The sequence below is a fragment of the Camelus bactrianus genome, chromosome 13 (assembly GCF_048773025.1).
Source record: "Camelus bactrianus isolate YW-2024 breed Bactrian camel chromosome 13, ASM4877302v1, whole genome shotgun sequence".
Taxonomy (NCBI): Eukaryota; Metazoa; Chordata; class Mammalia; order Artiodactyla; family Camelidae; genus Camelus; species Camelus bactrianus.
In genome coordinates this window covers 77,728,425-77,751,116 of record NC_133551.1, presented here as the reverse complement: position 1 = coordinate 77,751,116, position 22,692 = coordinate 77,728,425, and the positions used below count along the sequence as shown (strand labels likewise).

General features: G+C 64.3%; 1 protein-coding gene across 8 annotated transcripts in view; it reads right to left on the bottom strand.

Moving 5' to 3' along the window:
• MEGF6 (multiple EGF like domains 6) overlaps nucleotides 1–19,976 on the bottom strand; it is a 92,758-nt gene extending 72,782 nt beyond the window's left edge. For all 8 annotated transcript variants that reach the window (XR_012511495.1, XM_074377616.1, XM_074377617.1 and 5 more), the window contains exons 1-3: nucleotides 19,709–19,976; nucleotides 14,656–14,790; nucleotides 9,364–9,473 (exon numbers count right to left, since the gene is read on the bottom strand). Coding sequence is in view for 7 of the 8 variants with exons in the window: in XM_074377616.1 (XP_074233717.1) it covers nucleotides 9,364–9,473; nucleotides 14,656–14,790; nucleotides 19,709–19,827 (364 nt within the window). In the remaining variant the exon portion in view is untranslated. The remainder of the gene's footprint in view (nucleotides 1–9,363; nucleotides 9,474–14,655; nucleotides 14,791–19,708) is intronic.
• Nucleotides 19,977–22,692: the final 2,716 nt, after the last annotated feature.

Below are 22,692 nucleotides of genomic sequence, written 5' to 3'. Positions count from 1 at the left end.
CGGGTTCTTTGCAGGAACTTCTTCCTTTCTCTGTCCCACAACCAGGATGCTGGCCCTGTCTTGGAGGGGCCCCTTCCCTCAGGCCACCCTGCAGGGGTCCCAGCTGCACGCCCACAAACCCTGCAGTCTGAGGACGTTTGTGACATGCGGTGGGAATGGGGGGCTGGGGGACAAAGCAGGGGCCGCAGGCGAGTGAGGAAGACCCGCATGGTGGCTCAAGGACCCTCACACGGACGTCCGGGTGAGGGGCCAACCAGGGGGGCCGTGCAGCACCAGCATGCCAGCTGCTGAAGGCCCGAAACTGGTGGACTTGTGCAGTTGTGTGGAGAAGGGGCCAGCTGTGGTTATTTTCACCTCTTAAGGAGGGTTTCACTGTCCTGAAGACCTTCAGCCCCAAACCACCGAGACGGGCCACCCCTGCAGTGGGGAGTGGGTGCCCAGGCCAGAGCCCACCCTGAGACTCTGCCTCCCAGGAGCCTCTGCAGGTCCTGCCACTTTCATGCCCACCGGAGGGTCCGTTGGACAGCACCCTGCCTGCGTCCACCTCTACCATCAGCTTCAGAGCTGGGGGGCGGGTAGCAACCTCTGCCTCTTCCCGTTCCCCTGGGGGTGGTGCTCTGCCCAAGGCCCAGGGCTCCTCCCTGTGTCCCCCACAGTCTGGACCCCAGCCCTCCCCAGGATCAGGTCCCTCCTCTGGAGCCGCGCCCAGTCCTCACGAGCCCTCTTCCTCAGCCCGTACCCTCCTCCACCCTCCGCCCACCCCGCCTAACTCTGGAACAAAGAGGAAAGCAAATGAGCTTCTGAAAAATCCTAACAAGACCCACCCGCACCCCGTGGTCCGGGCCCACAGCAGGGTCCCCGGGTGTCTGGATAAAGACCCCCCCGAGGCACGTGGAGCGGATGCCCTCCCCGGGCAGGCAGTGACAAGCAGGCTCGCAGGCCAGGGGACCGCCACCCGCCGTGGAGCCCAGGACAGACATTAGTCTTCAGCACCACCCCAGGTGGGACACGACCACGGACAAGCCTGTCAGGCACCATCTAAGCCTCACTGCCGTGTATTTCGGGGCACAGGCTGCATAAAAGGTGTCGCCACCCACCTGGCAGCTGAGGCCAGAAACCCGGGAGCCGTCCTCACATGCATGGGACCACTCGGCCGGCCCCCAGTCCAAAGCGGGCCAATGGCCCTACCTCGAATGACCTGGAGCCACCGTCCTCTCCATCTCTGTGCCAGACGAAGCCACCGGCGGCGTCCCCGCAGACACCTCTTAGCTGGTCCCACTCACTCCATTCTTTCTCTACGCTGCAGCCACAGTGACTCTTCCCAGTGGGAGTCAGATCACGGGCCCCTGGTTGAGAACCCTCCCGTGGCTTTCCATCAGCCTGGTACAGAGACCCCCTGCCCACCTGCCAGGCCCTGGCTACTGTCGGCTGCACACGTTGGCACTTCCTTGGGTGTGTTCCCCCGCAGCACCCTGCGGTCTCCCGCCCTGGCGCCCTTGAGAGGGGCGACAGCTAGCCTTCTCCACCCCGGGCCTGGGCCCCCGAGAGCAGGCGCCAGCTTCGTCTCCGCCACCAGCACGTTCCCTGGCACCCCCAACACGCCCGCACTTAGAAGTTACTTCATAAATGTTGTTGAATGAATGAATGAACGAGTGAACAGACAAGTGTCCGCCAAGCGGGACGCGAGAGAGTTATCTGCGGGAAGGGTAGGCGCTGAGGACGCATGGAGGGATCCTCACAGCAGCACCGCCACAGATGGAAAAAGGAAAAGGTCCACGGCAAAAACGCACCAAGCTATGCCCCAAACCGAGAAGGGGGTTCCCCATGGCCCCAGGGCTGGAGGGGTGCTGGGGAGACGTGGTCACCACCAAGGGAAGCTTGGGACCCAGGTCTGCTTGGGGGGCACAGGGTGGCACTGGGTACACACCCCTCATGGCAGGACAGGCACCCAGTTCAAAGCGACAGGGCCCCCCTGCAGGGCACCTGTGGGCCAGCCCTGCGGGATCCCACCCCCGGGCCAGGTGGAGCCAGGGATGCCTCCCTACCCCTCTTGCTGTCGCTCAAACCACCGCAGGGACAAGCACCCCCAAAAGAACTGCCCGCAGCTCAGAAAAGGCCACAAGTGACAGTGACAGCACAGTCAAAAACTGGAGACGGGGCTCAGGAGCGTCAGACTGTGGCTTCACATGAGGGAGGTGCTTCCTTCCATGAGAAAAGGGAGGGCGTCATGTGCACAAAGAGGGTGGCCGAGGAAAACAGACCCTGTGGGACGCTTGGAAATAGAAAATATAAAAACCCGCACACGGGTGTTAAATGAAGAACAGATGAATGACTTGAAAGCAATCAACAGGTTAAGTAACAAATGTACTTTATACTTAACATTAGATAATTTTTTAACATATTTTATGAGCACCTATTGTGTGCGAGGGAGGAGGCCGGAGGGCAGCCAGGGGACCCGCACTGTCGTTGTCAGCTTGGCCGGGACTGCAGCCACAGGACCCCAGGGCCCTGGAAGGAACTGTCTGAATCCACAGGCGTAGGACCACCCCCACCAGTACCCGCTATCCACTCCCCTTCCTGCCCAGACCCCCGCTGCCTCCCCACTACCCAGATGCCGTCGCGGGGCAAGGCAGCCCAGGTTCTGCAGACACACGTTCAAGGTCCCCTGATGCTTCTCAGTTGTTAGAAATGCGGGCTCAGCTCCCCACAGGTGACGCACACGTGTCAAAGGTAGTTGTCCTCCACCCTCCACGCTTCCGCCTGGAGCGGGAGGCGCGCGCGGCCCCACAGCAGCCCACGTCCGGCAGCACCGCGACCTGAAGGAAGGGGAGGAGCACCTCCTCCCTGGGGCGACGCGGGGCGGGTCTGCCTCTATTCCTGGAACCAAAGGCTGGGAGGGCCCTTAGGGGTGTCCTGTCCCGAGGGTGCTCCCCACCGGGCCTGGGTTCAGGACAGCAGATTTGGAAAGCACAGACCCCAGGTCTGGGCCGCGCGTCCAGGCACTGTCTGTGGCACCCCGATGCCAGGCCCCTCCTGTCACACCTGTGCCTGGCTAGACCCCAAGCCCGCCAGCCGAGGCGGCTGCGGCCTCGCGGTCCCAGGACAGGCTGGCCGTGGAAAGGAGACTCAAGTGCCCTCCAAGGGCTGGGGCACTGTGAGTCCAGCCCCTGCAAGTTCACCTCCCGGGGCCTGGGCTTGGCTGTGCCGGCGGCTCCTTCTGCCCCTCCCCACCCCCGGGACCACGTGGTGGGAAGCTTTGTGACCCTGCTGACACCTTTGTCCGGTATGGCACACCGCCCACCCACACCCCAAGGTCACCAAACGTGCTTCTGGAGGCCAGCCTGTGAGTTAGCATCCGCCCACGTGCCCAGGCACCTCCCTGCAAGCCGCCTGGAGACGCCACAGGGTGGGCTCCGCAGGAGGGCGCCCGGGGTGGCCCTTGCCTTATCGGCCATGCTGCCGGGCAGCGTTTCCTAAAAGCCTCGCCCCAGCCGCCGATAAGAGCCGCCTGTGCACAGGCGGGCGTGGGAACCGTGGTGCCCACCTCATGGCCAGCAGTGGCTAAGGAAGGGAGGCCACTTCCCTGGGAGCACAGGGGACAGAGCAGGCCTGAGCCCCTGACCTCTTCCTGCCACCAAAACCTGCTGGCCTTCCACTCAACCTGGCTGAGGACCCGGGCCGGAATCACATGCTCCATCCCATCCCCCGACCAGGCCCCTCGCTGCAGGGAGAGGGTCACTGTGTCAGCTCCATGCCGGGCACCCAGGCTGCAAGCGCCCCAGGAAGGGCCCAGCGCTCCAGGCCAGCCCCCTGAGGCCCTGCGCCTAGACCAGTGCCCCCAACACAGGTGGGCCCAGGAGACAGGCAGGCAGACTCCCCTGCCCAGAGTCAGGCCCGGCTCCCACAGCCCCTTCGCGCTGCAAGTCCAGACACAAGCTAGCCACCCCGACTTGGGAGACCGAGCTCTGTCAGCGGGAGAAGCGGGAGGTCGAGAGGGCACGGACCCGGATGAGGACAGCGGCAGCCCACCGCCCCCTCCAGGCCCCAGCATCCATCCTGGGCTGCAGAATCCCTGCAGGGCGGACCTGGGCAGGACAGCCTCCTCCTCTGCCCGCCCCCAGGCCGACCTTCCTAAAGGCAGTGGGCAGGGCAGGGGCTGTGCGCCTAGAACCTTCAAGAAGGGCTGGACTCGACCCAGCTCCGCCTGGCACTTGGATCACTCTGGGCTCCGGGTGACGGTGGCACCTCCATGTCCCGTCCCCTGTGCTGCCCGCCACGTCGTGGTCCCAGTGAGAGCACACGCAGGGGTGCCGGTGCACTCCCGTGAGTATGAGCTCGTGTACACAGGCGAGCATACACGTGTGCTCGTGTGTGTGAGCGCACGTGCGAGTGTCAGCAGGTGCGCGTGCACGTGAATAAACCCAGGCGCACACACGTGCATGTGAGGCTGTGGGTGGCGAGCGCGTCTGGGTGGGCAGCGGGCCCGGCTGCACGAGTGTGCACGTGGGTGTGTAAATGTGTGCAGGGCGCAGGCGCAGGCGAGTCTGGGTGTGACTCTCGGTTTGAAGACCTGGGGTGTTAGGGACACAGCAGGACGACACTCCCCACCCCCAGCAGCTGCGGAGGGCATTGGTGTCCCCACCGAGGACAGGAGAGCCCGGATGCCAGCCTGCAAATTCCCACGCTGGGTGCAGGGCTGTGGGGCACCCAGAGCGGACAAGGAGAGTGAAGCTCAGAGGCAGGGAAGCCGAGGGCACCCTCCCCGGGCCTTAAAGCAGCCTTCCTGCAGCTCTGTCCCCCGAGGCCCTGACCCACGGGGCTCAGTGCCAGGGGACCACAGACGAGGTGGTAGGAAAGGGAGCCCGCCTGCTGGTCTGACAGCCGGATGCAGAGGCGCCACACCTGGGGCTCCCCCGGGGTCCCGACTGCAGGTGCGGAGGCTGCAGGTGCGGAGGCTGCAGGCAGGGGGCCCCCGGACCCGGGGCTGCCCCCACAGGACTGCGCCCGTGGGGCGGGGAAACAGCACAGCCCACCGGGTTCCCCACCTTCCATTCTCCCCGCCGTGGGGCTCTCTTCCCTGGGCGCAAGCAAGGCCCACCGCTCATGTCACACGGGCCACCTGCGCCCTGGACGGAGAGGCCTCCTCAGACCCCACGTAGGCCAGCACCCCTCACCCCCTGCCCCTTAGCCCTTCCCGCCTCATTCTGCTCGGAGTAGTTCCCACTCACCAGCACGGCGTTTCTTCTTGCCTTCCTTCCTCCCTTTCCACCGCCAGACATGAGTTCCACAGAACAGGGCAGAACCAGCCCCTGCGCACGGCCCCTCCCAGGCCCCCGAACGGCGCCGGGTGTCCCGGCGGCCATGGTTCACCTACACCCTTCACAGTGCATGCTGGAGGGACATTGTTTCATTACTGTGACTTTGCTGTTTCTTTTTCTTTCTTTCTTTTTGAAGAAAGAATTAGTTTGCAAACACTACACAATCTGTGTCAGGAAATCTGCAGTGCACAGTGGCACATTAAAGGCTCTGAGAAGTCCTGCAACATCCCCGGGAGACCCCCGGTACAGCCCCTGACACCACTCGGGCCCTGCCACTCCACCCTGTGCCTCCTCCAAGGGACCCTCAGATGCACTGAACCCAGCCCACGCAGGGAGAGTTAGAGACGGAGCCACAGACGGTCTCCTCGGCACCCATCCCGTCCCAGGGTCCACATGCGGGGAGTCTGGGGACTTGAGCTGCTCCAGGCCAGGCATCTCATCCGTGCACTCAGGACCCCCACTTTGATAAGGGGAAGCCAGGCCCCGGGGTGACTGCGGCTGAAGTATCAGGAGAGTCCAGGCAAATCTGCCACCTGACTGGGATGGTTGTGGAACTCAGAGATATGCAGAGCAGGAGGACCGACCCCCCCACCAATGGCAGAAGGGGCTGAGCCCAGCTGCCCCAAGGACACACGTGTGCCCGGGGCAGGCCCAGTCATCAGGCACCCTGTCCAGCCAGCACTTCTTCTTTTCGGTCACCTCTGGGTCACCCATGCTGCCTGAGGGACTCAGAGGGGTCCCAGCACCGTTAGGAGCCCCCACCCTTCTCTCACGGCCGCATTTCAAGGCCACATCCAAGTGGGGACATTTTCCCATGGCCAGCGGAGAGGGGCTGGGCCCACAGGTGTCAGTGCTCACAGGCTGTCCCCTGCCCTGCCCCAGCCTGGCCACTTCTCAGGGGCCCTTGACTGCAGAGAGCCTGGACGGGGATGAGGGAAGGTGCTGGAGAGGGCTGGGGGGACAGCGGAGAAACGTGGGACCCCAAGGTCCCCACCCCAAGACAGCTGCTTAATGCAGCCCTGCACCTGCCCCCAGTGCCCCAGAGGGAGGACATGCGCAGCGGGGCTTCCAGAAGGCTCTGGCTCCACACGAGCTGGGAAGCCAGCCCTGAGCGGCTGCAAGGCTGAATGAGCCCAAGGGCTCAGCTATGACGTGGGGAACGCTCCCCAGCCGAGGGGCAGCTGAGCCTCCCCTCCCTGGCCGCCCACATTCCCCGGACAGGGCTCCCCTCAGCTCCCACCTCCCTTCCTTCCTCCCTGCCCCCCCCACTTCCTCCTGCTCCGGCCCCGGGCAGCTCCCCACACACCCCCAGCGCCCACCCCGCCCCCGGGGCTAGCCTGGCCTGTCCATCCTCAGGCCGACGCTCCGGTGGCTCTGTGCTCCGTCACGCCCTCGTCATATCAGTGTCACTGCAGCGTCTGCCAGCAGCCAGCCTCCCCACCAGACCTGAGCGCCCCACGAGCAGGTGCTGCCCTGCCCAGCGCCCCCGAATCCCCAGTGCCCGGGGGCAGCTGAGCAAAACTGAACGAATGAATGAGTGAAACCATGAACACTGAAAGAAGAAATGAGCCGGCGCTGGCGCCCCCACGTCCCCGGGGGGCAGGATCACACCCTGCCCCGTGTGAGCCCCCTCCCCTCCTCCTTCACATGCTGGTGAGCCAGACGCCGGGCGGTGGCGGGGGGGGGGGGGGCAAGTGACTGTCCCGGGAGGCCAGATCACAGGGCTTTTCCTGACCACTCAAACAACCAGACAAAAGCTAGATACATAAATAAGTAGATCCTGCCTAAAGATGCGTATTTAAAACCAAACAACCAAGAAAGCCAAAGCCTAGTGGTCGGGCTGCGCGTGAGGACCTCGTCCACGTCCCCTGGCTGAGGTGACGACGGGGGCCCCGGGGCCTGGCCCAGCAGCCAAGACCCTTCCCCGTTTCCCCGCTGCCCCAGCCCTGCCCCAGCCAGCTGCACGACCCAGGCTGCCCCGGGAGGGTCCTGGCCGAGACCGCCCCCGCTCCCCTCCCCTGAGCTGACAAAGGGCACCAGGGCTGGTTCAGGCCCCACCCGCCCACCCGTCAGTGTGGCTGCATCACGCATCACCGACCCCCGCCCGCCAGTCAGCCAGGCCAAGGCAGAGCCACCCTGACCTTCCCGACCGCCGGCACAGGCAGAGCTACAGGACAGGCCCACTAGACTCGGGGGGACACTGTCACAGCCCCTGGCGCTGCGGACCCGTCCCAGCATTGGCGTCCTGATCCTGAGAAGCCAGCCCTTGGACCTGTCTCCACAGTGGGCTTCCCAGAGTCTGGCTGGCTGGTGGCCATCCTGCTGCCCCCAAGCAACCCTGGGATGGTCACTCCGAGACACTGGTGACACCAAGGACCACCAGACCCCAGCTCAGGGGTGCAGAGTGGACGACAATCATGAGAACGCTGCTGAGCAAACCTCGGTCTGCACCTGGCCCCCCGCCCCACACGAAAGATGCCCACTCCCCTCCCCCGCTGCCCGGGAAGCCCAGCCCAGAGGGCCACACCCCCGGCAGCCACACGCTGGGGCGCCGTGTCCCTTCTGAGGCGTGAGAGGCCATGCCCTTCCCCACAAACCCAGTGGGAGCCTCAGCCCCACCCCTTCTCCCGCCCCAGTGGCTTCACGGACTACTGGAGCCACCCTGGGCCTGGAGAGCCGCTCACAGCACAGACCCAGGGCTTCAGTCTGGTCTGCCCTGCAACCCTCCTCGGACCCCTCATCTTCCCAGACGCCAGAGCACAGGTCAGCCCTGTGCTCAGAGATGCAGACAGAAGGGTGGCTGTCAGAGCTGGACTCCACCACCCCAGGGGCCGGCGGCCGGCATCCCCTCGTCCCCCCACCCCCGCCGTCCCTCCGCGGCACGTCCTTGTCCTCTCCCCTCCACCTCCCTTCCTGGAGAGAATTACTCATTTCCCCTCCTGGACAAACACCGCCACATCCTCAACTTCTCCCCTTTTCCTGCTGGAGTTCACGAAGGGCGGCCTGTGGTCAGCCCCCGGGGCGGGTGAGACAGGCTGGGACACGGCCCTGAAGTCCGGTTCCTGTTCCAGTCCCCGAACGGTCAGCCTGCGGTGAATCCCCAGTGTGGGGAGCGGTGACCCCAGCCACCCCCCGCACCGCAGCCCGGCCCTGACCTCACGTCACGGGGTGCCGCGTCACTGACTCAGGGGACGCCGACCTCCGGGCCAGCCTCCCCAGGGAAGGACGCTGACTCCTGCTGCCCAGCCGGCTTCAGCTGCTGGCCCGCCTGTGCCCGCACCCGGGGGCCAGGAGCCCTTCCCAAACACCGCCTGCAGCCGGACTCCACGCAGTGGCCCCTTCTTCTGCAAAGCAGAGGCTTCACAGCCGCCCACGAGGATCAGAACCGGGTTCTGGCCCCCATCTCAGAGCCTCGGCCTCCGTGTCTGGAACAGAGGCTGCCCCTCCCCTCCCTCCCACGTCCGCCAGGACCCCCTCCCTCTGAGGGAGGCAGCGACTGACGCTCCATTCAGCAGACGAGGAGACTGAGGCCCAAGGCAGCACAGAGAGGGAGCGGTTCTCTCTCCGCACAAGCCCAGGCAGGAGGGCAAAGCGGCAGAAGGACCGGGAGAGCAGGCGCGTGGGCGTGGGCACGCGGGGCAGGTGACCGAGGGCTTCACGCTCCAGGACTCTGACCCCAAACCAAACTCAAAGGCATCTGAGCCCACTGCCACCAACACACAGCCCTGGGGCCACCCTGGGACCCCTTCCGGGTGCCAGGCACCCAGGCACTAGCACACAGCCCCCCTCTGGCTCGGAGCCCCCACCAGCCCCAGCTCTCTCTCAGGCATCAGCACCGAAGGATTCACTGTTTCTTCTTTCTGTCCTCATTTCCTTTAAACAGCCTCTGGCGAGCAGAGGGGCTGAGTGAGTGGCCCTGAAGTCTTTCCTGAGCTGTGAGAAGTTCCACTAAGAGGGGCAGGCAGCCGGGAGGGGGAGGATGCAGTGCCAGCGGGGCCAGCGGGGCCAGCGGGGCCAGGGAGGGGCGGGGCCGGCGGGCACTCACGGGAGAGGCAGCCCCGGTCTCCAGGCTGCTGGCTCCACCCGGGGCAGCACCTGAACACGGTCTGGGCCTCCATGCTGTACACATGCCGGTAGCCGGTGTAGTAGACAGTTCTAGGAGAGAACAGAGAAGCCAGCATTACTGTCGAGGGACCAGGCTCGAGGCGTTTCTGCCCGCTGCATTCGGCGTCCCCCAGGCTGATCCTCGGACGGCTCCCACTTCCCAGCTGAGCACGGAGGTGGGCGGAAGGCCTGCACTGCGAGAACGCGGGGCCACGGGGGTGGCCGGCCAACCTGGCACCAGCAACAGGGGAACCTGCCACCCGTTCCGTCACTACCCCCATGGTGGCCCCAGCTCTGAGCCAGCTTCAGGAGGGGCATTGTGCCCCAAATTTGGCCCTGATCACCAGGCCAGTCTACAAGGGTCTGGGGGTCAGACTCAGAGTGGCTCCTGAAATGAGCCAAGTGGGCCGAGTGCTCGGCAGCCATGCCCCAGGCTCTCAGACCACCAGGGCACCAGGAGGCAGGCAGTGGGCCAGTCCGGGAGCATCCGTGAGGAGGGGCCGCTTCCCCCACCGAGGAGCACAGGGCTGAGCTGGGGAGATAGGCCGATGGGGCTGAAGCGTTTTTGGGCAGCAGCAGGAGGACCCGAGTGCACTCAGCACATGGCACTGAGGTCAGAAGGGAGCAGGCAGGAGGGCTTCCTGGAGGAGGGCAACTTGGAGGCCAGGGTGGCCTTGGTCCAAAGCTGGTTCCTGCTCGGACGGGACAGGTGCAAGCTCACAAGGGCTGAGCAGAGGGAGGCAGAGCCTCATCCAGGAGCTGGGGGTGGGCAGACAAATCTGAGCAGCCTGGGGCCTGGCACAGGGAGTGGCCATAGGGAGGAGGTGCCCACGCCAGACAGAGACAGCCTCATGCAGAGGGGAAAGGGCCTCCTGTCTGTCCCCCCCCACAAATCCACAGACTGCCCCCGACCACCTGTGCCTGAGGCCCCTAGAAGCCCAGCCACTCAGGGCCACCCTCTGCCAGTCCAGCCCCACCTCCTGCTTCTCCTGGCATCTCCAGCCCCCAGGGTGGGCAGTCTTGGCGGACCAGCTGGTGAGGAGCTGGCTCCCCCAGCCCCGGACTCATCCTGCAACCATGAACCTGGAGCAGAAGCCAGGGTGGGGGTAGAGGGTGCCCCAGTCCTACTCAGCCCTCAGACGGCCCCCCGCCCCCAACCCCCTCCTGTTCTAGCTGCACCCCAACCCCAGGGCTCCTGTGTCCCTGCTTCTCTTCAGCTGGGCCTCAGATTTTGGATGGGTCTCTGTTCCTCCTGAAAGCTCTGGTTCAGCTTCTTCAGAGAGCAGGCTACAACAACCCAAGGCCAACACTCCCTGGGGAGCCGCCCCGCCGACCCCTCTCCTTCCCACCCCTGTGCAGACAGCCGCCCCCCCCCCCCGCAGCTGGTGATGCTCAGGAAGACGGACGGCTCACCGCCCCCTGCCTGCCCCAGCCCCGTGTCTCTCACTGCTTGTGCTGGCCGAGCAGTGTCCCCCAAATCTGTGCCTACCCAAAACCAGTAAACGTGGCCTTGTTTAGAAATAGGGTGTCGGCAGATGTCATCAAGTTAAGATGAGACCACCATACTGGCTTGGGGGGGCCTACTCCAGTGACCGGTGTCCCCATAAGAAGAGGGAACTGCAAACACAGACAGAGGGCGAGGCCATGAGACACCAGAAGCAGAGACTGGGTGATGCAGCCACAAGCCCAGGGCCACCCAGGATGGCCGGTCGCCACCAGGAGCAGGGGAGAGGCCGGGAGCACACAGAGGGAACCACCCCTGCCCGCACCCTGGTCTCAGATGTCTGGCCTCCAGACCGTGAGAGAGTGAATCCCTGCTGTTCTAAGCCACCCGGCTGTCATACTTTGTCACAGCAGCAACAGGAGATTAATACAGGACCAGGCTCAGCTCAGGCTGTCAGGTCCACGGCTGGGAGGCCCTGGTGTTTACAGCGACAGGCTGGTCATGGGGAGGTGGGGGGCAGGAGGGAGGGAGAGGGACAGAGAGAGTGGAGTCCCAGGAAGAGAGGGAGGGGACGACCGGGGCCACCCTGCGGCCACAAGGGCAAGGCATCCCCACCCCACTGCCGTCTGAAGGGTCAGTGGCGGGGCCCAGCCCGTTGGATCAAGGGCCCCTGAGACCCCAGGAGTGGCGAGGGCCTGGGCTGCGGTCTCCAGGGAGCGGAACACCCCCTCACCTGCTCTTCCCGGCAGGAAGTCTGGGGCCACCCAGGGACCTGGACACACACACAAACCTGGGCCACTTCCCGGAAGCACCAGTGCCTGACCGTGCACCGCGTGGGAGCAGCTGGGGGCGTCTGCACAACGCCGCTTTGGCAGGACATGAAACCACCTGCCCGGAGAGAAACCGACCCCAGCGGCAGACAGTGTCCGGCAGCGCAGACGGTGTTCGGGCGCTATCACCGTAAATATTTATCCTCTCCCTGGGCTACGTGCTGCTCCTCCCGGTCACGGGAGGCCGGGGCCAACCGGGCCAGTCCGCCAGCCTCCCCAGTGTCCCCTAAAGTGAGCGACCCTGGGAGACAGCCAGTCAGCCCTTGTCCCCACTGCCCCCACAAGCCAGCCCTCGCCCCTTGCAATTCATATGGGACCCCCTCTCGTGGGACATCACACGGGACATGGCTCACATAGGACACAGCTCACAGGGGACAGTCACACAGGACACAGCCCAGAGGGGTAGTCCCAGGACACCTCATGTGGGACAGTCACATGGGACATGGTTCACATGGGACAGTCACCCCACACAGCTCACATGGGACAGATCACGTAGGACAGCTCACACAAGTCCTGGCCACAGGGCCGGGATGGACAGGGGGGCACGGGTACCAGGCTGGTGCTCACTCCTCCACCTTGTGCAACCCCCGGAACCCAGGCCCCAGGGCAGCGGGAGCCGGGGGAGGAGCCTGGTGGGAGGCATGGGCTCTGGGCTCCGAGCGTCCTCTCCCTCCCCCCTGCTCCCTCCTTCCTTCCTCCCCAGCCCCCCAGGGCCAATGGTCTTTGAGGGCAGCCTGTGCTGGTGGGCTCCTCGGGGAAATGCCCCTGGACACACTCCTCATTCGGCCTCTCAGGTGGCATCACAGCCTCGCCTGTTCTGGGGCAGGGTCGAGCCCCGTGTCACCCCACATGCCCCCACTAAGGCCACGCCACAGGCCCACCAGCCCGAAAGCAGACACAGGAGTCACCATGGCTGCAGGAGACACGGCAGCTGCCACGTGGCAGCCACGCATGTGGCCCAGCCACGACTGGTCAAGAATCCTCCCCGAGCCGCAGTTCAGGCCTGGCACCCTGCTCCGCACGGGGGGAGACTGAGGTTTGGACAAGTTCTGACCCCAGAGTGAGGCTCAGCCCAAGCCTGCTGGCCGCCCGTGGGAGCTCGTGAGAGAAGGGGTCTCCCGTCTGTGCAGCGGAGGGAGTGGGACCCCAAACTGGCGAGGCTGGGCTGTGGTGGGACTGTGGGGGCAAGCTTGCTACCTCTCGCCTGCAGCTCCTCAGCCCACAGGGCCTCAGCTGCCATGGGCAAGTGGGTGGGCCAGCCTCCCCCTCCCAGAGATGCAGCCTGGCCCTCCCCGTGCCCAGCAGCTGGGCCGAGGGCCAGTGCCCGAGGGCCGAGGGCAGGCGCCCGTGGGGGCAGGAGGGTGGCGTGGCTCCTGTGTTTCTGGAGCATGTGGGATGCTGGGGCCTCGCCACCTCCACCTGCTCACAAGCACTGAGCACTCAGGCAAACAGACCGGGCCCCGAGGGCTTTGGGCTGGGAGGGTCTACAGGCTTCTGAGAGGCTGAGAGAAGGGATGTGGTCCGAGGAGGGCTGGATGCTGGTCTGGCCAAGAGGGAGGGCGGGCGGGGGCTCAAGGTGGGCTTCGTGGGGAAGCGGGAGCCTCCGTGGGGTCTTGAAGGATGAACAGGAGCAGGCCAGCAAAGGAGGCCGGGAGACCCCGGCTCCAGCCCAGAGCCGGGCAGACCAGCAGTCAGACCATCCCTGCCAGAGCCCGGACACCTTGCCAGGAAGCTGAGGCACCAGCCACCTTGGAAACCAGCCCCCGCCCTGGCCAGGACAGCCTGGAGACCAGCACCAGAGAACCAGTCTGACATCCAGTCCGAGGGACCCCTCCCCCAGCACGGCCACCCACCCTGCTCTCCAGCCCAGGGACCAAGGGCTCTCTGGCTGCTTCCAAAATAGCGCCCTTTCACCACAAGTTGTTGGGGGTACAGCCCACACGACCCGCTTCCCGTTTTGTAGGTACACAGACAACCACGCAGGTGCAGAGCCGGGAAGGGCAGACCGCAAGATGCCCATCTCTGGGGAAAGGATGGGGGAGACCTCTCGCTGCCAGCACGGCCCAGCCTCCCTCTGACGCTGGGGGTGGGACCTTTGTGGTCAGGGGCCGTCCTTGCTGCAACCTGCTAGCTGGCGAGAGCCCCCACCTCCCAGCTTATGTTTCACAGCCCAGACTCTTCGGACACTGCGAGGTCCCTAGGGACGGTGACAAGTCAGTCCCAGTTGAGAACCACTGTGAGACCTCACTGCCCCTCCTCTCTCTGTCCTGAACACGTAGGGATCCTACAGAGAACAAACGCTGAAAATGAAGGCCGCCCCCCAGCCCCCGGGGGGCAGGCCCAGCAGGTCACGCCCCAAGACCTGGCTAAGAGCGTGGACACCACAGCCCCCTCGGGGACTCTGCCCCACCCCCTCCCTCAGCTACGGAAGCCCCTCCTCATCGGGGAGGCCCCCTACCCCTTTGCAATCAGGCAGATTCCAGAACCTGTGTCTATAAAAACAGAGAGGTATGCAGAGGCACTCCCTACGTCTGATTTTGAAATAAAACTTGAGCAACAGAGGTTTCACACAGGCTTGGAGTCAGGTAGCAGCAGTCTCCAGCGGGACCTCATCCCATTTTCTCCCTCCCTGCAGGGTCCGTCCCTGCCACAGGATCCCCTCCTCTCCTCAGAGCCCCCCTTCCTACGGGGTCCTCCTCTACCCACAGAGACCCAGGTGCCCGCTGAGCAGGAGTGTTCGGCCTGGGCATAGCCTCCTGGTGGCCACGCCCCTAGAGCGGTGTCAGAGGCCTTGACCTCAGATGGGGAGCTCCAGTAGGGGGCGGTTGCCGGTGACCCTGAGACCAGGACAGCCCTTGCCCAGCCACACCATCACCCCCCACACTGGCCGGTCATCAGTGCTGCTCTGGCTGTGAGCAAAGCCCCCTCCCACACGGGACCTAGGGACTCCAGCACATACCTCCGTTCCAGGCCGACGCACCAGGCCTGCAGCCCACAGCCTGGCTTCCACACAGGCACTGTCCTGCTGAAGGCCCGCACGCAGGGCTGGCGGTGGCCCACCAGGGTCAGCTCCTGCTCGGCACACACGTGGGGCCTGGGACAGAGGACAGACGGTCAGGCCCCTGTCACCAACACCAGCTCCTTCTGCACGCATGCCCTGGGGCGTCCAGTCATCTGGGTGGGGTCCAGACCCAAGGCGGGCCCCACAGCGGGGCACCCAGCCCGGTGCGCAGCGCAGGCCGGCAGCAGGCCTGGGCTGGAGGGTGCGGGCGCCCAGGGGAAAAGGACTCATAGGCCCGCGTCCCAGCCTCCCCATGGCGAGGGCCGCGCGGCCGGGGCGACCCTACAACCCTCCCAACTCCCCACAACACAGAGCCCGCTGCCCCTCAGACAGGGGACTGGGGTCTGCAGGGACAGTGACGACTTGGCCTGAATCCATCTGACTCTGCTCCCCGCGTCCTCTCGCCACAGCCTGCTCTGCTCCAGAGGTGCCACGAGCTGGGGCGCAAGCATGAGCCACCAGCCAGCGATCCTCTCTGAGCCTCGTGTGCCCGCCCAGAGGGCGAGAACTCAGCGCGGGCCTCGCAGGTCGTCCTGAGGGTTCAACGAGCCTGAACGGAAGAGGCTCCCATCAGCCGTGGTGGGTGAGCTCCGAGGGCCCCCAGCAGCGGCCACAGTGGGAAACCGCCATCACTTGCGAACTGAAATCGGGCCCAAGTGAGCGGCTGCAGGTGCCACACCATTTCTGCTCCATTTCTCTGGCCCCCACCTGTGCCCAGTCATGCCAGCATCCAGGCTCTCTGCCCGCAGGCGGTGGGGGAGGGGCGGGGAGGGTCCAGGCCGGATGGAGCATCTTGGCTGCAGGCCCAGCCTGACCCTGAAACTCCCCCTGAGCCGTGGAAGGCCTGTGAGCCCTCTATCCCTGTCTGAAGGTGGAGATGACAAACCCGGGCTCTAGAACCAGCCGCCCAGGCCTGCGGCCCGCTGTGCAGCCTGAACAAAGTCACTGACCCTCTCTGAGCCCTGGCTTCAGCACCCGTAAATGGGGCAGCAGGCACCTCTAGGGATCCTGACATGAGACCACCTGTGTCAGGACCCTGGCTCCCCTCTGGCTCAAAGAAAGTCCCTGTGTTTCTGGGTCCTGGGGCCCCACAGCCCCTGGGATGTCCCCACCACTCCCGTAAGCTGACCCAGCTCAGTGCGCAGGATGCCAGCCTCAGGGCCTTGGGGAGGGGACGCCACAGATCCCAGAGGTCCTTCATCTCAGGGGGCTGCAGGAGGAGCAACACCCCACATGGCGCGTGGCAGAAAACCCCAGGCGGCCTGAGGACGCTCTTGTGAAGGGCCCCCTCTTCCTTCCTGGCCCTCCTCAAACCTCGGCCATGTGGGCTGCCGCTGACCCACGAGATGACAACGGCGAGGCCACACAGCTGCCCTTCCGGAACATCTGCCCTGGTCACTCCCCCGTCCGCCGCCTGCATGTCCCCACCCCACAAGACACCTGCGTGACTCTGGTCCCCGAGGACTCCTCCCCAGGGCCTGCAGGGCTGCCTGGCTCCCCGGACGGCAGGTTTTCCCTCTGACTGGACCCCTCTCTCCACGTCCCTGAAAACGCTGTGAGCCCCAGATCTGGGCGATTAAAGGGAGGAGGGGCGAGCGCTGGAATGATTTTCTCCTCTGGGAAGTTTCCGGCCCCTCAGAAGCACAAGCATAGCTGGCTTTTCCATCTGGAAGGATGGAGGAAGTGGGATGGGGGGAGGGAGGGCCACAGAGGGGACCCAGAGGCTGACCGGCACCCCACGCAGGTGTAAGGAGAGCACAGTGAAGACTCTGACCATGGCAGGAGTGAGTCCTCAGGCCCCTCTGTTCCTGAAGTTGGATCCTCCTCCCGTCAGCAGCAGGCAGTTGCCCAACCACAAAGGGAACGCAGCTTGGTCAGAGGGGAGCTGATCCCAGCTGTCAGGCCACCTGCTCCCCAGGCAGAGCGGGGCTCCTGGAGGCTGGGGGCCTTCACCTGGAGCTGGAGGTGAGGGTGGGCATGAGCTGTGTCTCTCCAGGGTGGGCCCTGGGCCCCAAGAACAAGGCACGAGGACGAGGAGGTGAGGGTAGGAAAACCAGGCAGGGAGGCAGGGGCAGCCGGCCTGGCACAGCGGGAGAGGCCTGGCTGCACGCCCCCTCGTCCGGAAGAGGGGCTGGGTTACTGAGAAGCATCTCCGTCACATCTGCTTTTACAGGCTCTGTGTTTACACCCGTGGTCGGCCTCTGAACACAGAGCCCCTGGCCTGGGCGCAGCAGGTGTGGGGGGAAGTTCAGGGCTCTGCGCCTGGGGAGCCCAGGTCCAGCCTTGGGGCCCTGAGGATGCCGTGCACTGGGCAGGTCACTCCCAGACCCCCGGGTTCCCCCGCCTGACAAATGGACAGTGGATCGCGACATGGAGCAGCCCCAAACACAGGGCCTGGCACGAGGCGGTTGGCCACAGGCGTGCCCCCGCCCCTGCCCTGCCCTCCACCCACCACAGCCTCGGCCCCAGAGAGCCTCCTGATAGCTGCCCACAGGCCACTGAAGGTACAGATCGGCCTTCAGACTCCTTGACTGGTGAGGACAGCTCCCCCAGACAGCCAGAGGAAGACTTAGCCTCAGCAAATGGAGCCCAGTCTAGCCCTCAGGGTCAGTGGGTCCAACAGTTACTTGCAAGAGGCGACTTGAGCTTGGAGGGCCTGGATGAGAGGGGTCGATATAATGAGCTGACCCCAGAGCACAGCTGCCCAGCAGGGACTCCGGCCCCGGGAAAAGCAGAGCCCGTGAGCAGATGTCTCCTCCAAGCCAGGCAGCCTCGGACAGAGGCTGGTCAGTCCTCCCTGTTTCCAGACGCTGTCCCCACAGCCCAGCCGGAAGCCTTGGGCCAGCACTGCCTGTGGTCAGCAGTCAGTCCAGGCCCCAGGGAGAAGGACTGGCCATTTTTCCAGGGCCACAGAAATTCACTTCAGAGACTAATTAAATAAAGAAGTGTTGGTTTTGAACCTGGACATGTTAGCCAGTGGGAGCCAAAGGACCAGCCAGATCACTCAGGTCCACAAAGGCCCCCGGAGCACCTGGGGCTGCCAGGCAGCGGGGCCCTCCCTTAGAGCACCCTCTCTCTTTGCCTCCCAGGGGCCCCATGGACGTCTCCAACCGGCCAAGGAGTCGGGGGATGCCTGGGAAGGGAAGAGCGGCACGGGGACAGGACCTTCGAGGACAAAGCACTTTCTGGGACGCTCGCTGCTCTCTGGGCCCCGTCCCCTGCCCCTCTGGGGTTCAGGGAGCAAGGAGACAGTTGCGGCACCTCCAGGAGCCCACCAGCTCCTGCCTCCTTTCTGATCAGAACAAGCTACAGGATGCTCCACAGCCCAACAGACCTCCCCGTGGTGGAGCAGAAGAGCGCCCCTACTAGGTCAGCCAGCCAGCAGCACCCACCGTGCCCCCCTGCAGGCCCAGGTGGGCAGGCGCCCGGTGCTTACAGACAGGACTGGCGGATGTGTGCACCAGCAGCACAGAACTCAACACAAGTGGGCAAGCTGAGAGTGGAGGGGCTATGCCCCTGCGAGCGGGAGGCTCCCCCCAAAGGAGGGGTGGTGGGCGGAGGATTTGAAGGTGTGGGAGTGGAAAGGAGGCTTTGTGCAGCAGGAAGACTGGCCTCCTGGGCAACCCACCAGCAGCTGGTTGGAAAGCCCTTCCCAGACTGGCCCGAGGACGGCCAGAGCCCTCGGTGAGCAGGCTGACCTCACAGCACAGGCTCACTCCCCGCACCAGGGAGGGGCGACCCGTGCTCTCCTCTCCACAAGGGCACCGGGGCAGAAGCCCCTCCTAAGATAAGAGCCCTCCACCCTCATCGTCAGAGCAGCTGTCCACCCTGACCTGCACCCTGGGGTTCCCAGGAGCCTGGGCCTCTGGACGTCCCCAGCCAACCATGTGAAGGGCAGGCCAGTTGAGTGCTGAGTGCCACTGTAATCGCCCCTCCTGAGGCCCCAGCTTACCCTGAACAAACTAAACTGACTGGGATCCCAGCATAGAGCAGCGTCGGGCAGAAGTCACGCCAGGTCGGGACATGGGCCCCCATACCATGCTCCTTTGAAAAAGCCACGGGAAATCTTCCTTCTTGGAGGAATGCAAGACCCAGGCTGAGGGGCCTGGGGGCATGGGCTCGCCCCCTCCCCAGCTCTGCCTGGAAGTCTGTCCTTTCCCGCTGTACAGCCAGGTGCACCAGGCCCGCTCAGGAGCCCTGCACAGGAAGCCCCAGCCGCGGCCTGGGCCCCTCACTGCCCCTCTGCTGCCTCTCCAAGCGCTGCAGGTTCCGGGCCCAGCACGCTGGGGGAGTGCGGGGGTGGGGGCCGCCAGCAGCCTCTTCCCCCAACCCCTCCTCCTCCAGACCAGCTCACTTCTCACCAGTTTTCCTCTGAGGCCACCACAAGAATCGATTTGCTGTTTAAGAGAGACTGCTAAACGGTCCGTTGGGGAATCAGCTTTCAAAATTAAATTCATCTCGGCTGGCTCCCTGACCCTCTCTTCCTGCCGATTCTGGCACTGAATTTCTTCCCCCAGAGCCATCGTACTGAACACAGAAACCAACACCAAGCCGCCCCTAGTCTGGGCACAGCCCGCCCCTGCGCAGGCAGCCCAGGCCCCCAGGCCCCAGGAGACGGGCTTTGGAAGGAAGTGGGCACAGGCTGCCTCCTTTCTGCCTTCGCCAAGCTCCCTGGCCAGACCTTGCCCAGATCTCCTCACCTCCGCGGGAGTGCAGATTCTGCCTCCACGTGCAAACCCACGATGCAGAGCTAACGCAGAGGAGGAAGGGGAAAGGGAGAGGCGCGGTGGCCCTGCCACAGAAGCGCCCCCAACCCCTGACCCTCGTCTCTTAACCTCCCACTCCCCGGTTAAGGCAAGGAGCTCACTGCTCCTCAGGGCCCCGGGAACAAAGCCGCCCAAGGATCCAGGCCTCCGGACGTCCCGCCAGCCCTCCCGCTCCCGCTACTCACATGCTGGGTTGCAGGCGGAGCAGGGCGCCGGCGCCCGCTGGCACGGAGGGGAGCAGCAGCACCAGGGTCAGAGCCACCGCGCGCCCCGCCGCCGCCGCCGCCTCCGGAAGGAAAGGCATCGTGCCCTCGGCGCCGCGACGGGTCCCTCCTCCGGCCCCCAGCTCACAGGCGGCCGAGGCCGGCCCTCGGAGCCGCCGCCTCCACGTGCGCCATGACCCGGGGAGCGCACAGGGCGCAGCCACAGGTGCCGCGCCGGGTCCCGCCGAGCACGAGGTCGCCGCAGGTGCGGAAGGTCCGGTTTCCCACCCGCGTCCGAGGGGCAGCGCGAAGTCTTGCGCGCCTGGGTTCGCTCCGCCAGACTCCCGCCCCAGAGCGGTGAGCCCAGTGTGCGCCGAGCCCCGCGCGGGAGAGGCGGGCCAGCCCTCGCCACGCCCCCTGCCCGGACCCCAGCCCCGACTCCGCCCACAGCCCAGAACCGGGTCCCGCCCCGACCCCGCCCACCTGGACCTCGCCCTGCCCGCGGCCCTCTCCCCTCCTGCGCCCGGACCCCAGCCCACGGCGCGTCCCCGCCCAGACGCTCAACCCCAGCCCCGCCCACCTACTCTCAGCCCCGCCCGCCCCGGCTCCCAGCCCCGCCCACAACCCCCACTCGGGTCCTCACCCTCAGCACCCCGCTGCCCACTTCTCTCAGGCTGCAAGTCCCAGATCCTGTGCAACCCAAGTAACCAAGGGGCGGGTATCAGAGATCCCGCCCCTCACTCCCTGCAAAGGCAGTCCCTTTGCGGATGCCAGACCCAGAGGCCCATCATCTAAGGGGGGGTTCCTGTCAGGCCAGCCCGACTCCCAACCCACTGTACAGATGGGGAAGCAGAGGTCGGAGAGGGAGCTGCACTCTGAGTCGCCTCTTGTAAACAGCAGATCTGGGAATGGAACACTGCGGTCTGGCCCTAGGGACCTTCACCCTTACTAAACCCCCTGCATGCTGCCTGTAACTCTAAGAGCACCACTGGATCACGGAGAACAGACGGAGGTCCCCACAAGTCTGAGAGCCTCTGGGGGTGTTCCAGGTGGTTTCTCATGTTCAGGAGGCTGGACGTCCAAGGTCAAGATGCTGCCTGACTGGGTTCCCGGGGAGGCCCTCTTCCTGGCCTGCAGAGGCTGCCTTCTCCCTGTGTGCTCGCCTGGGGGAGTGTGGGGGGCATGGGGTGTGGCAAGTGGAGAGAGACTGTGAGTTCTGGTGTCTCTTCTTCCCCTAAGGCACCAGACCACTGGGATCAGGGCCCCACCCTTGTGACTTCATTTACCCTTAATCTCCTCCTCAAAGGCCTACCTCCAAACACAGGCACATTGGGTGTTAGGGCTTCAACATACGAATTTGGTGCTAACACAGTTCAGTCCACGGCAGGGTGATTTCATGTCTTCTGAAACCCCCAACACACGGAGCACCCTGCCCCATGATGCCCCGGGCACAACCCTGTGTGCCCACCCACTCAGTCTTGCGACTGAGGTCCTGGCTGGAGTCCTGCGGCAGAGCTGGCCCACACCTGGGTTCTAACCCACACTCCTCCTGGGCTCCCCGACGCCTCAGCTTCCCAGAACCTGCCCTAAGGGGTCTTGTGAGTGCGTGGCCCTTCCCTGGGCGCTCCCACCCAAGAGCTTCCTGGCACCCGCCCCCTCAACCATCTTTACACGTGACCCCTTCTCCACCAGAGCTGAGCCGGGCGCAAAACGGTGCTGGATAAGTGTGTGCTGGAGCAATGAGTGATCACCTTCAAATGTCCCCCAGCTTCTCCCAGGACTTCCATGCACCTTGCCCTCTTCCTCTCAGAGGAAGAAGGAGACAGTCTGGGTGGTTCCCGCTGGATAAAACGGAGGACACTGGGCAGGGGCGTCCAGGTTTGGTGGGGCCTAAAACATATAAAAGTGGGGCCCTCTTTAAGAAAAGTGATATAAAAATGTTATTTTGCTAATTTGACAAAAAGACATGAACTGTGTACACATTCCAGCCCCCCTCCCACCCCCACCCACTTGGAAGGTCCCCTGAAGCATCAACGTCATGGCATCACGGTAGTCCACCTCTCCCCACCCCACTGTCCCTGGCACCAAGTCCAGCCACCAGGTGAACAGTCCCAAGGCAGGTGCCAGGTGGGAAGATGGAGATGGTGGGCTGGAAGTCCCTGCGCCTAGGACACCTGCCACAGCCCCGCACACTCGGGAGCCCTCGGGCTTCGGTGTGGCCCTCCACAACACAGAGATCATCTCTCCAAGCAAAGCCCCACCCACACAGACTGCCCAGCACCTGGTGCTCCCCCTAGACCCCCACCCATCTCATCCTCATCTGGGACCCTGAGGGTGTGGGAACAGTCAAGCATCGGACTTGAACTGATAGTGTATGTTCCTGCACAAGCAACCAACATGCCACCAGAGGGGGAGGGCTTCAATTTTATATTTGAAACAAGTAATCAAACTGTATTTCTGTGCTCAATACACTTCTCTAAGTAGATTTAACTCAGACAACTTTTATTGCAATCCAGCTAAGCAGAAGGCAGTGGATATTCCCTAAGAATTATCTACCTTTGTCCATTTTCATCATAAAGTGACCGTTTGTGGGACACAGCAAACATTTTCCTGGTCTATAGTTTCAGTCCTAAGGTGGCTGCTTGATGGCGCCTGCAGACGATATAAGTTTCTGGTTTTGTGTCCTCAAACTTACAGGCTGTCGCTCTGTTGTTTCCCCTGCTGCTTAGAAACAGGCCCTCAGCTGGGAAAGATCACAGACGTGGGCTTCTTTCTTTGTGACATCTTGGCGTGCAAATGTCATTTCACGTGAAATTACCCGGCTGAGCGCTGGAAAGGGCGGCTCTGCTTCGTTTGGTTGTCCAATTGTCCCCGTGCCGTTAGCGGGCCAGCTTCCTTCTTCCGATGCAACAGAGCACTGTCAGCCCGGACGAGCTGCAAGTAGAATGCGTCCGTGGGTATTTCCA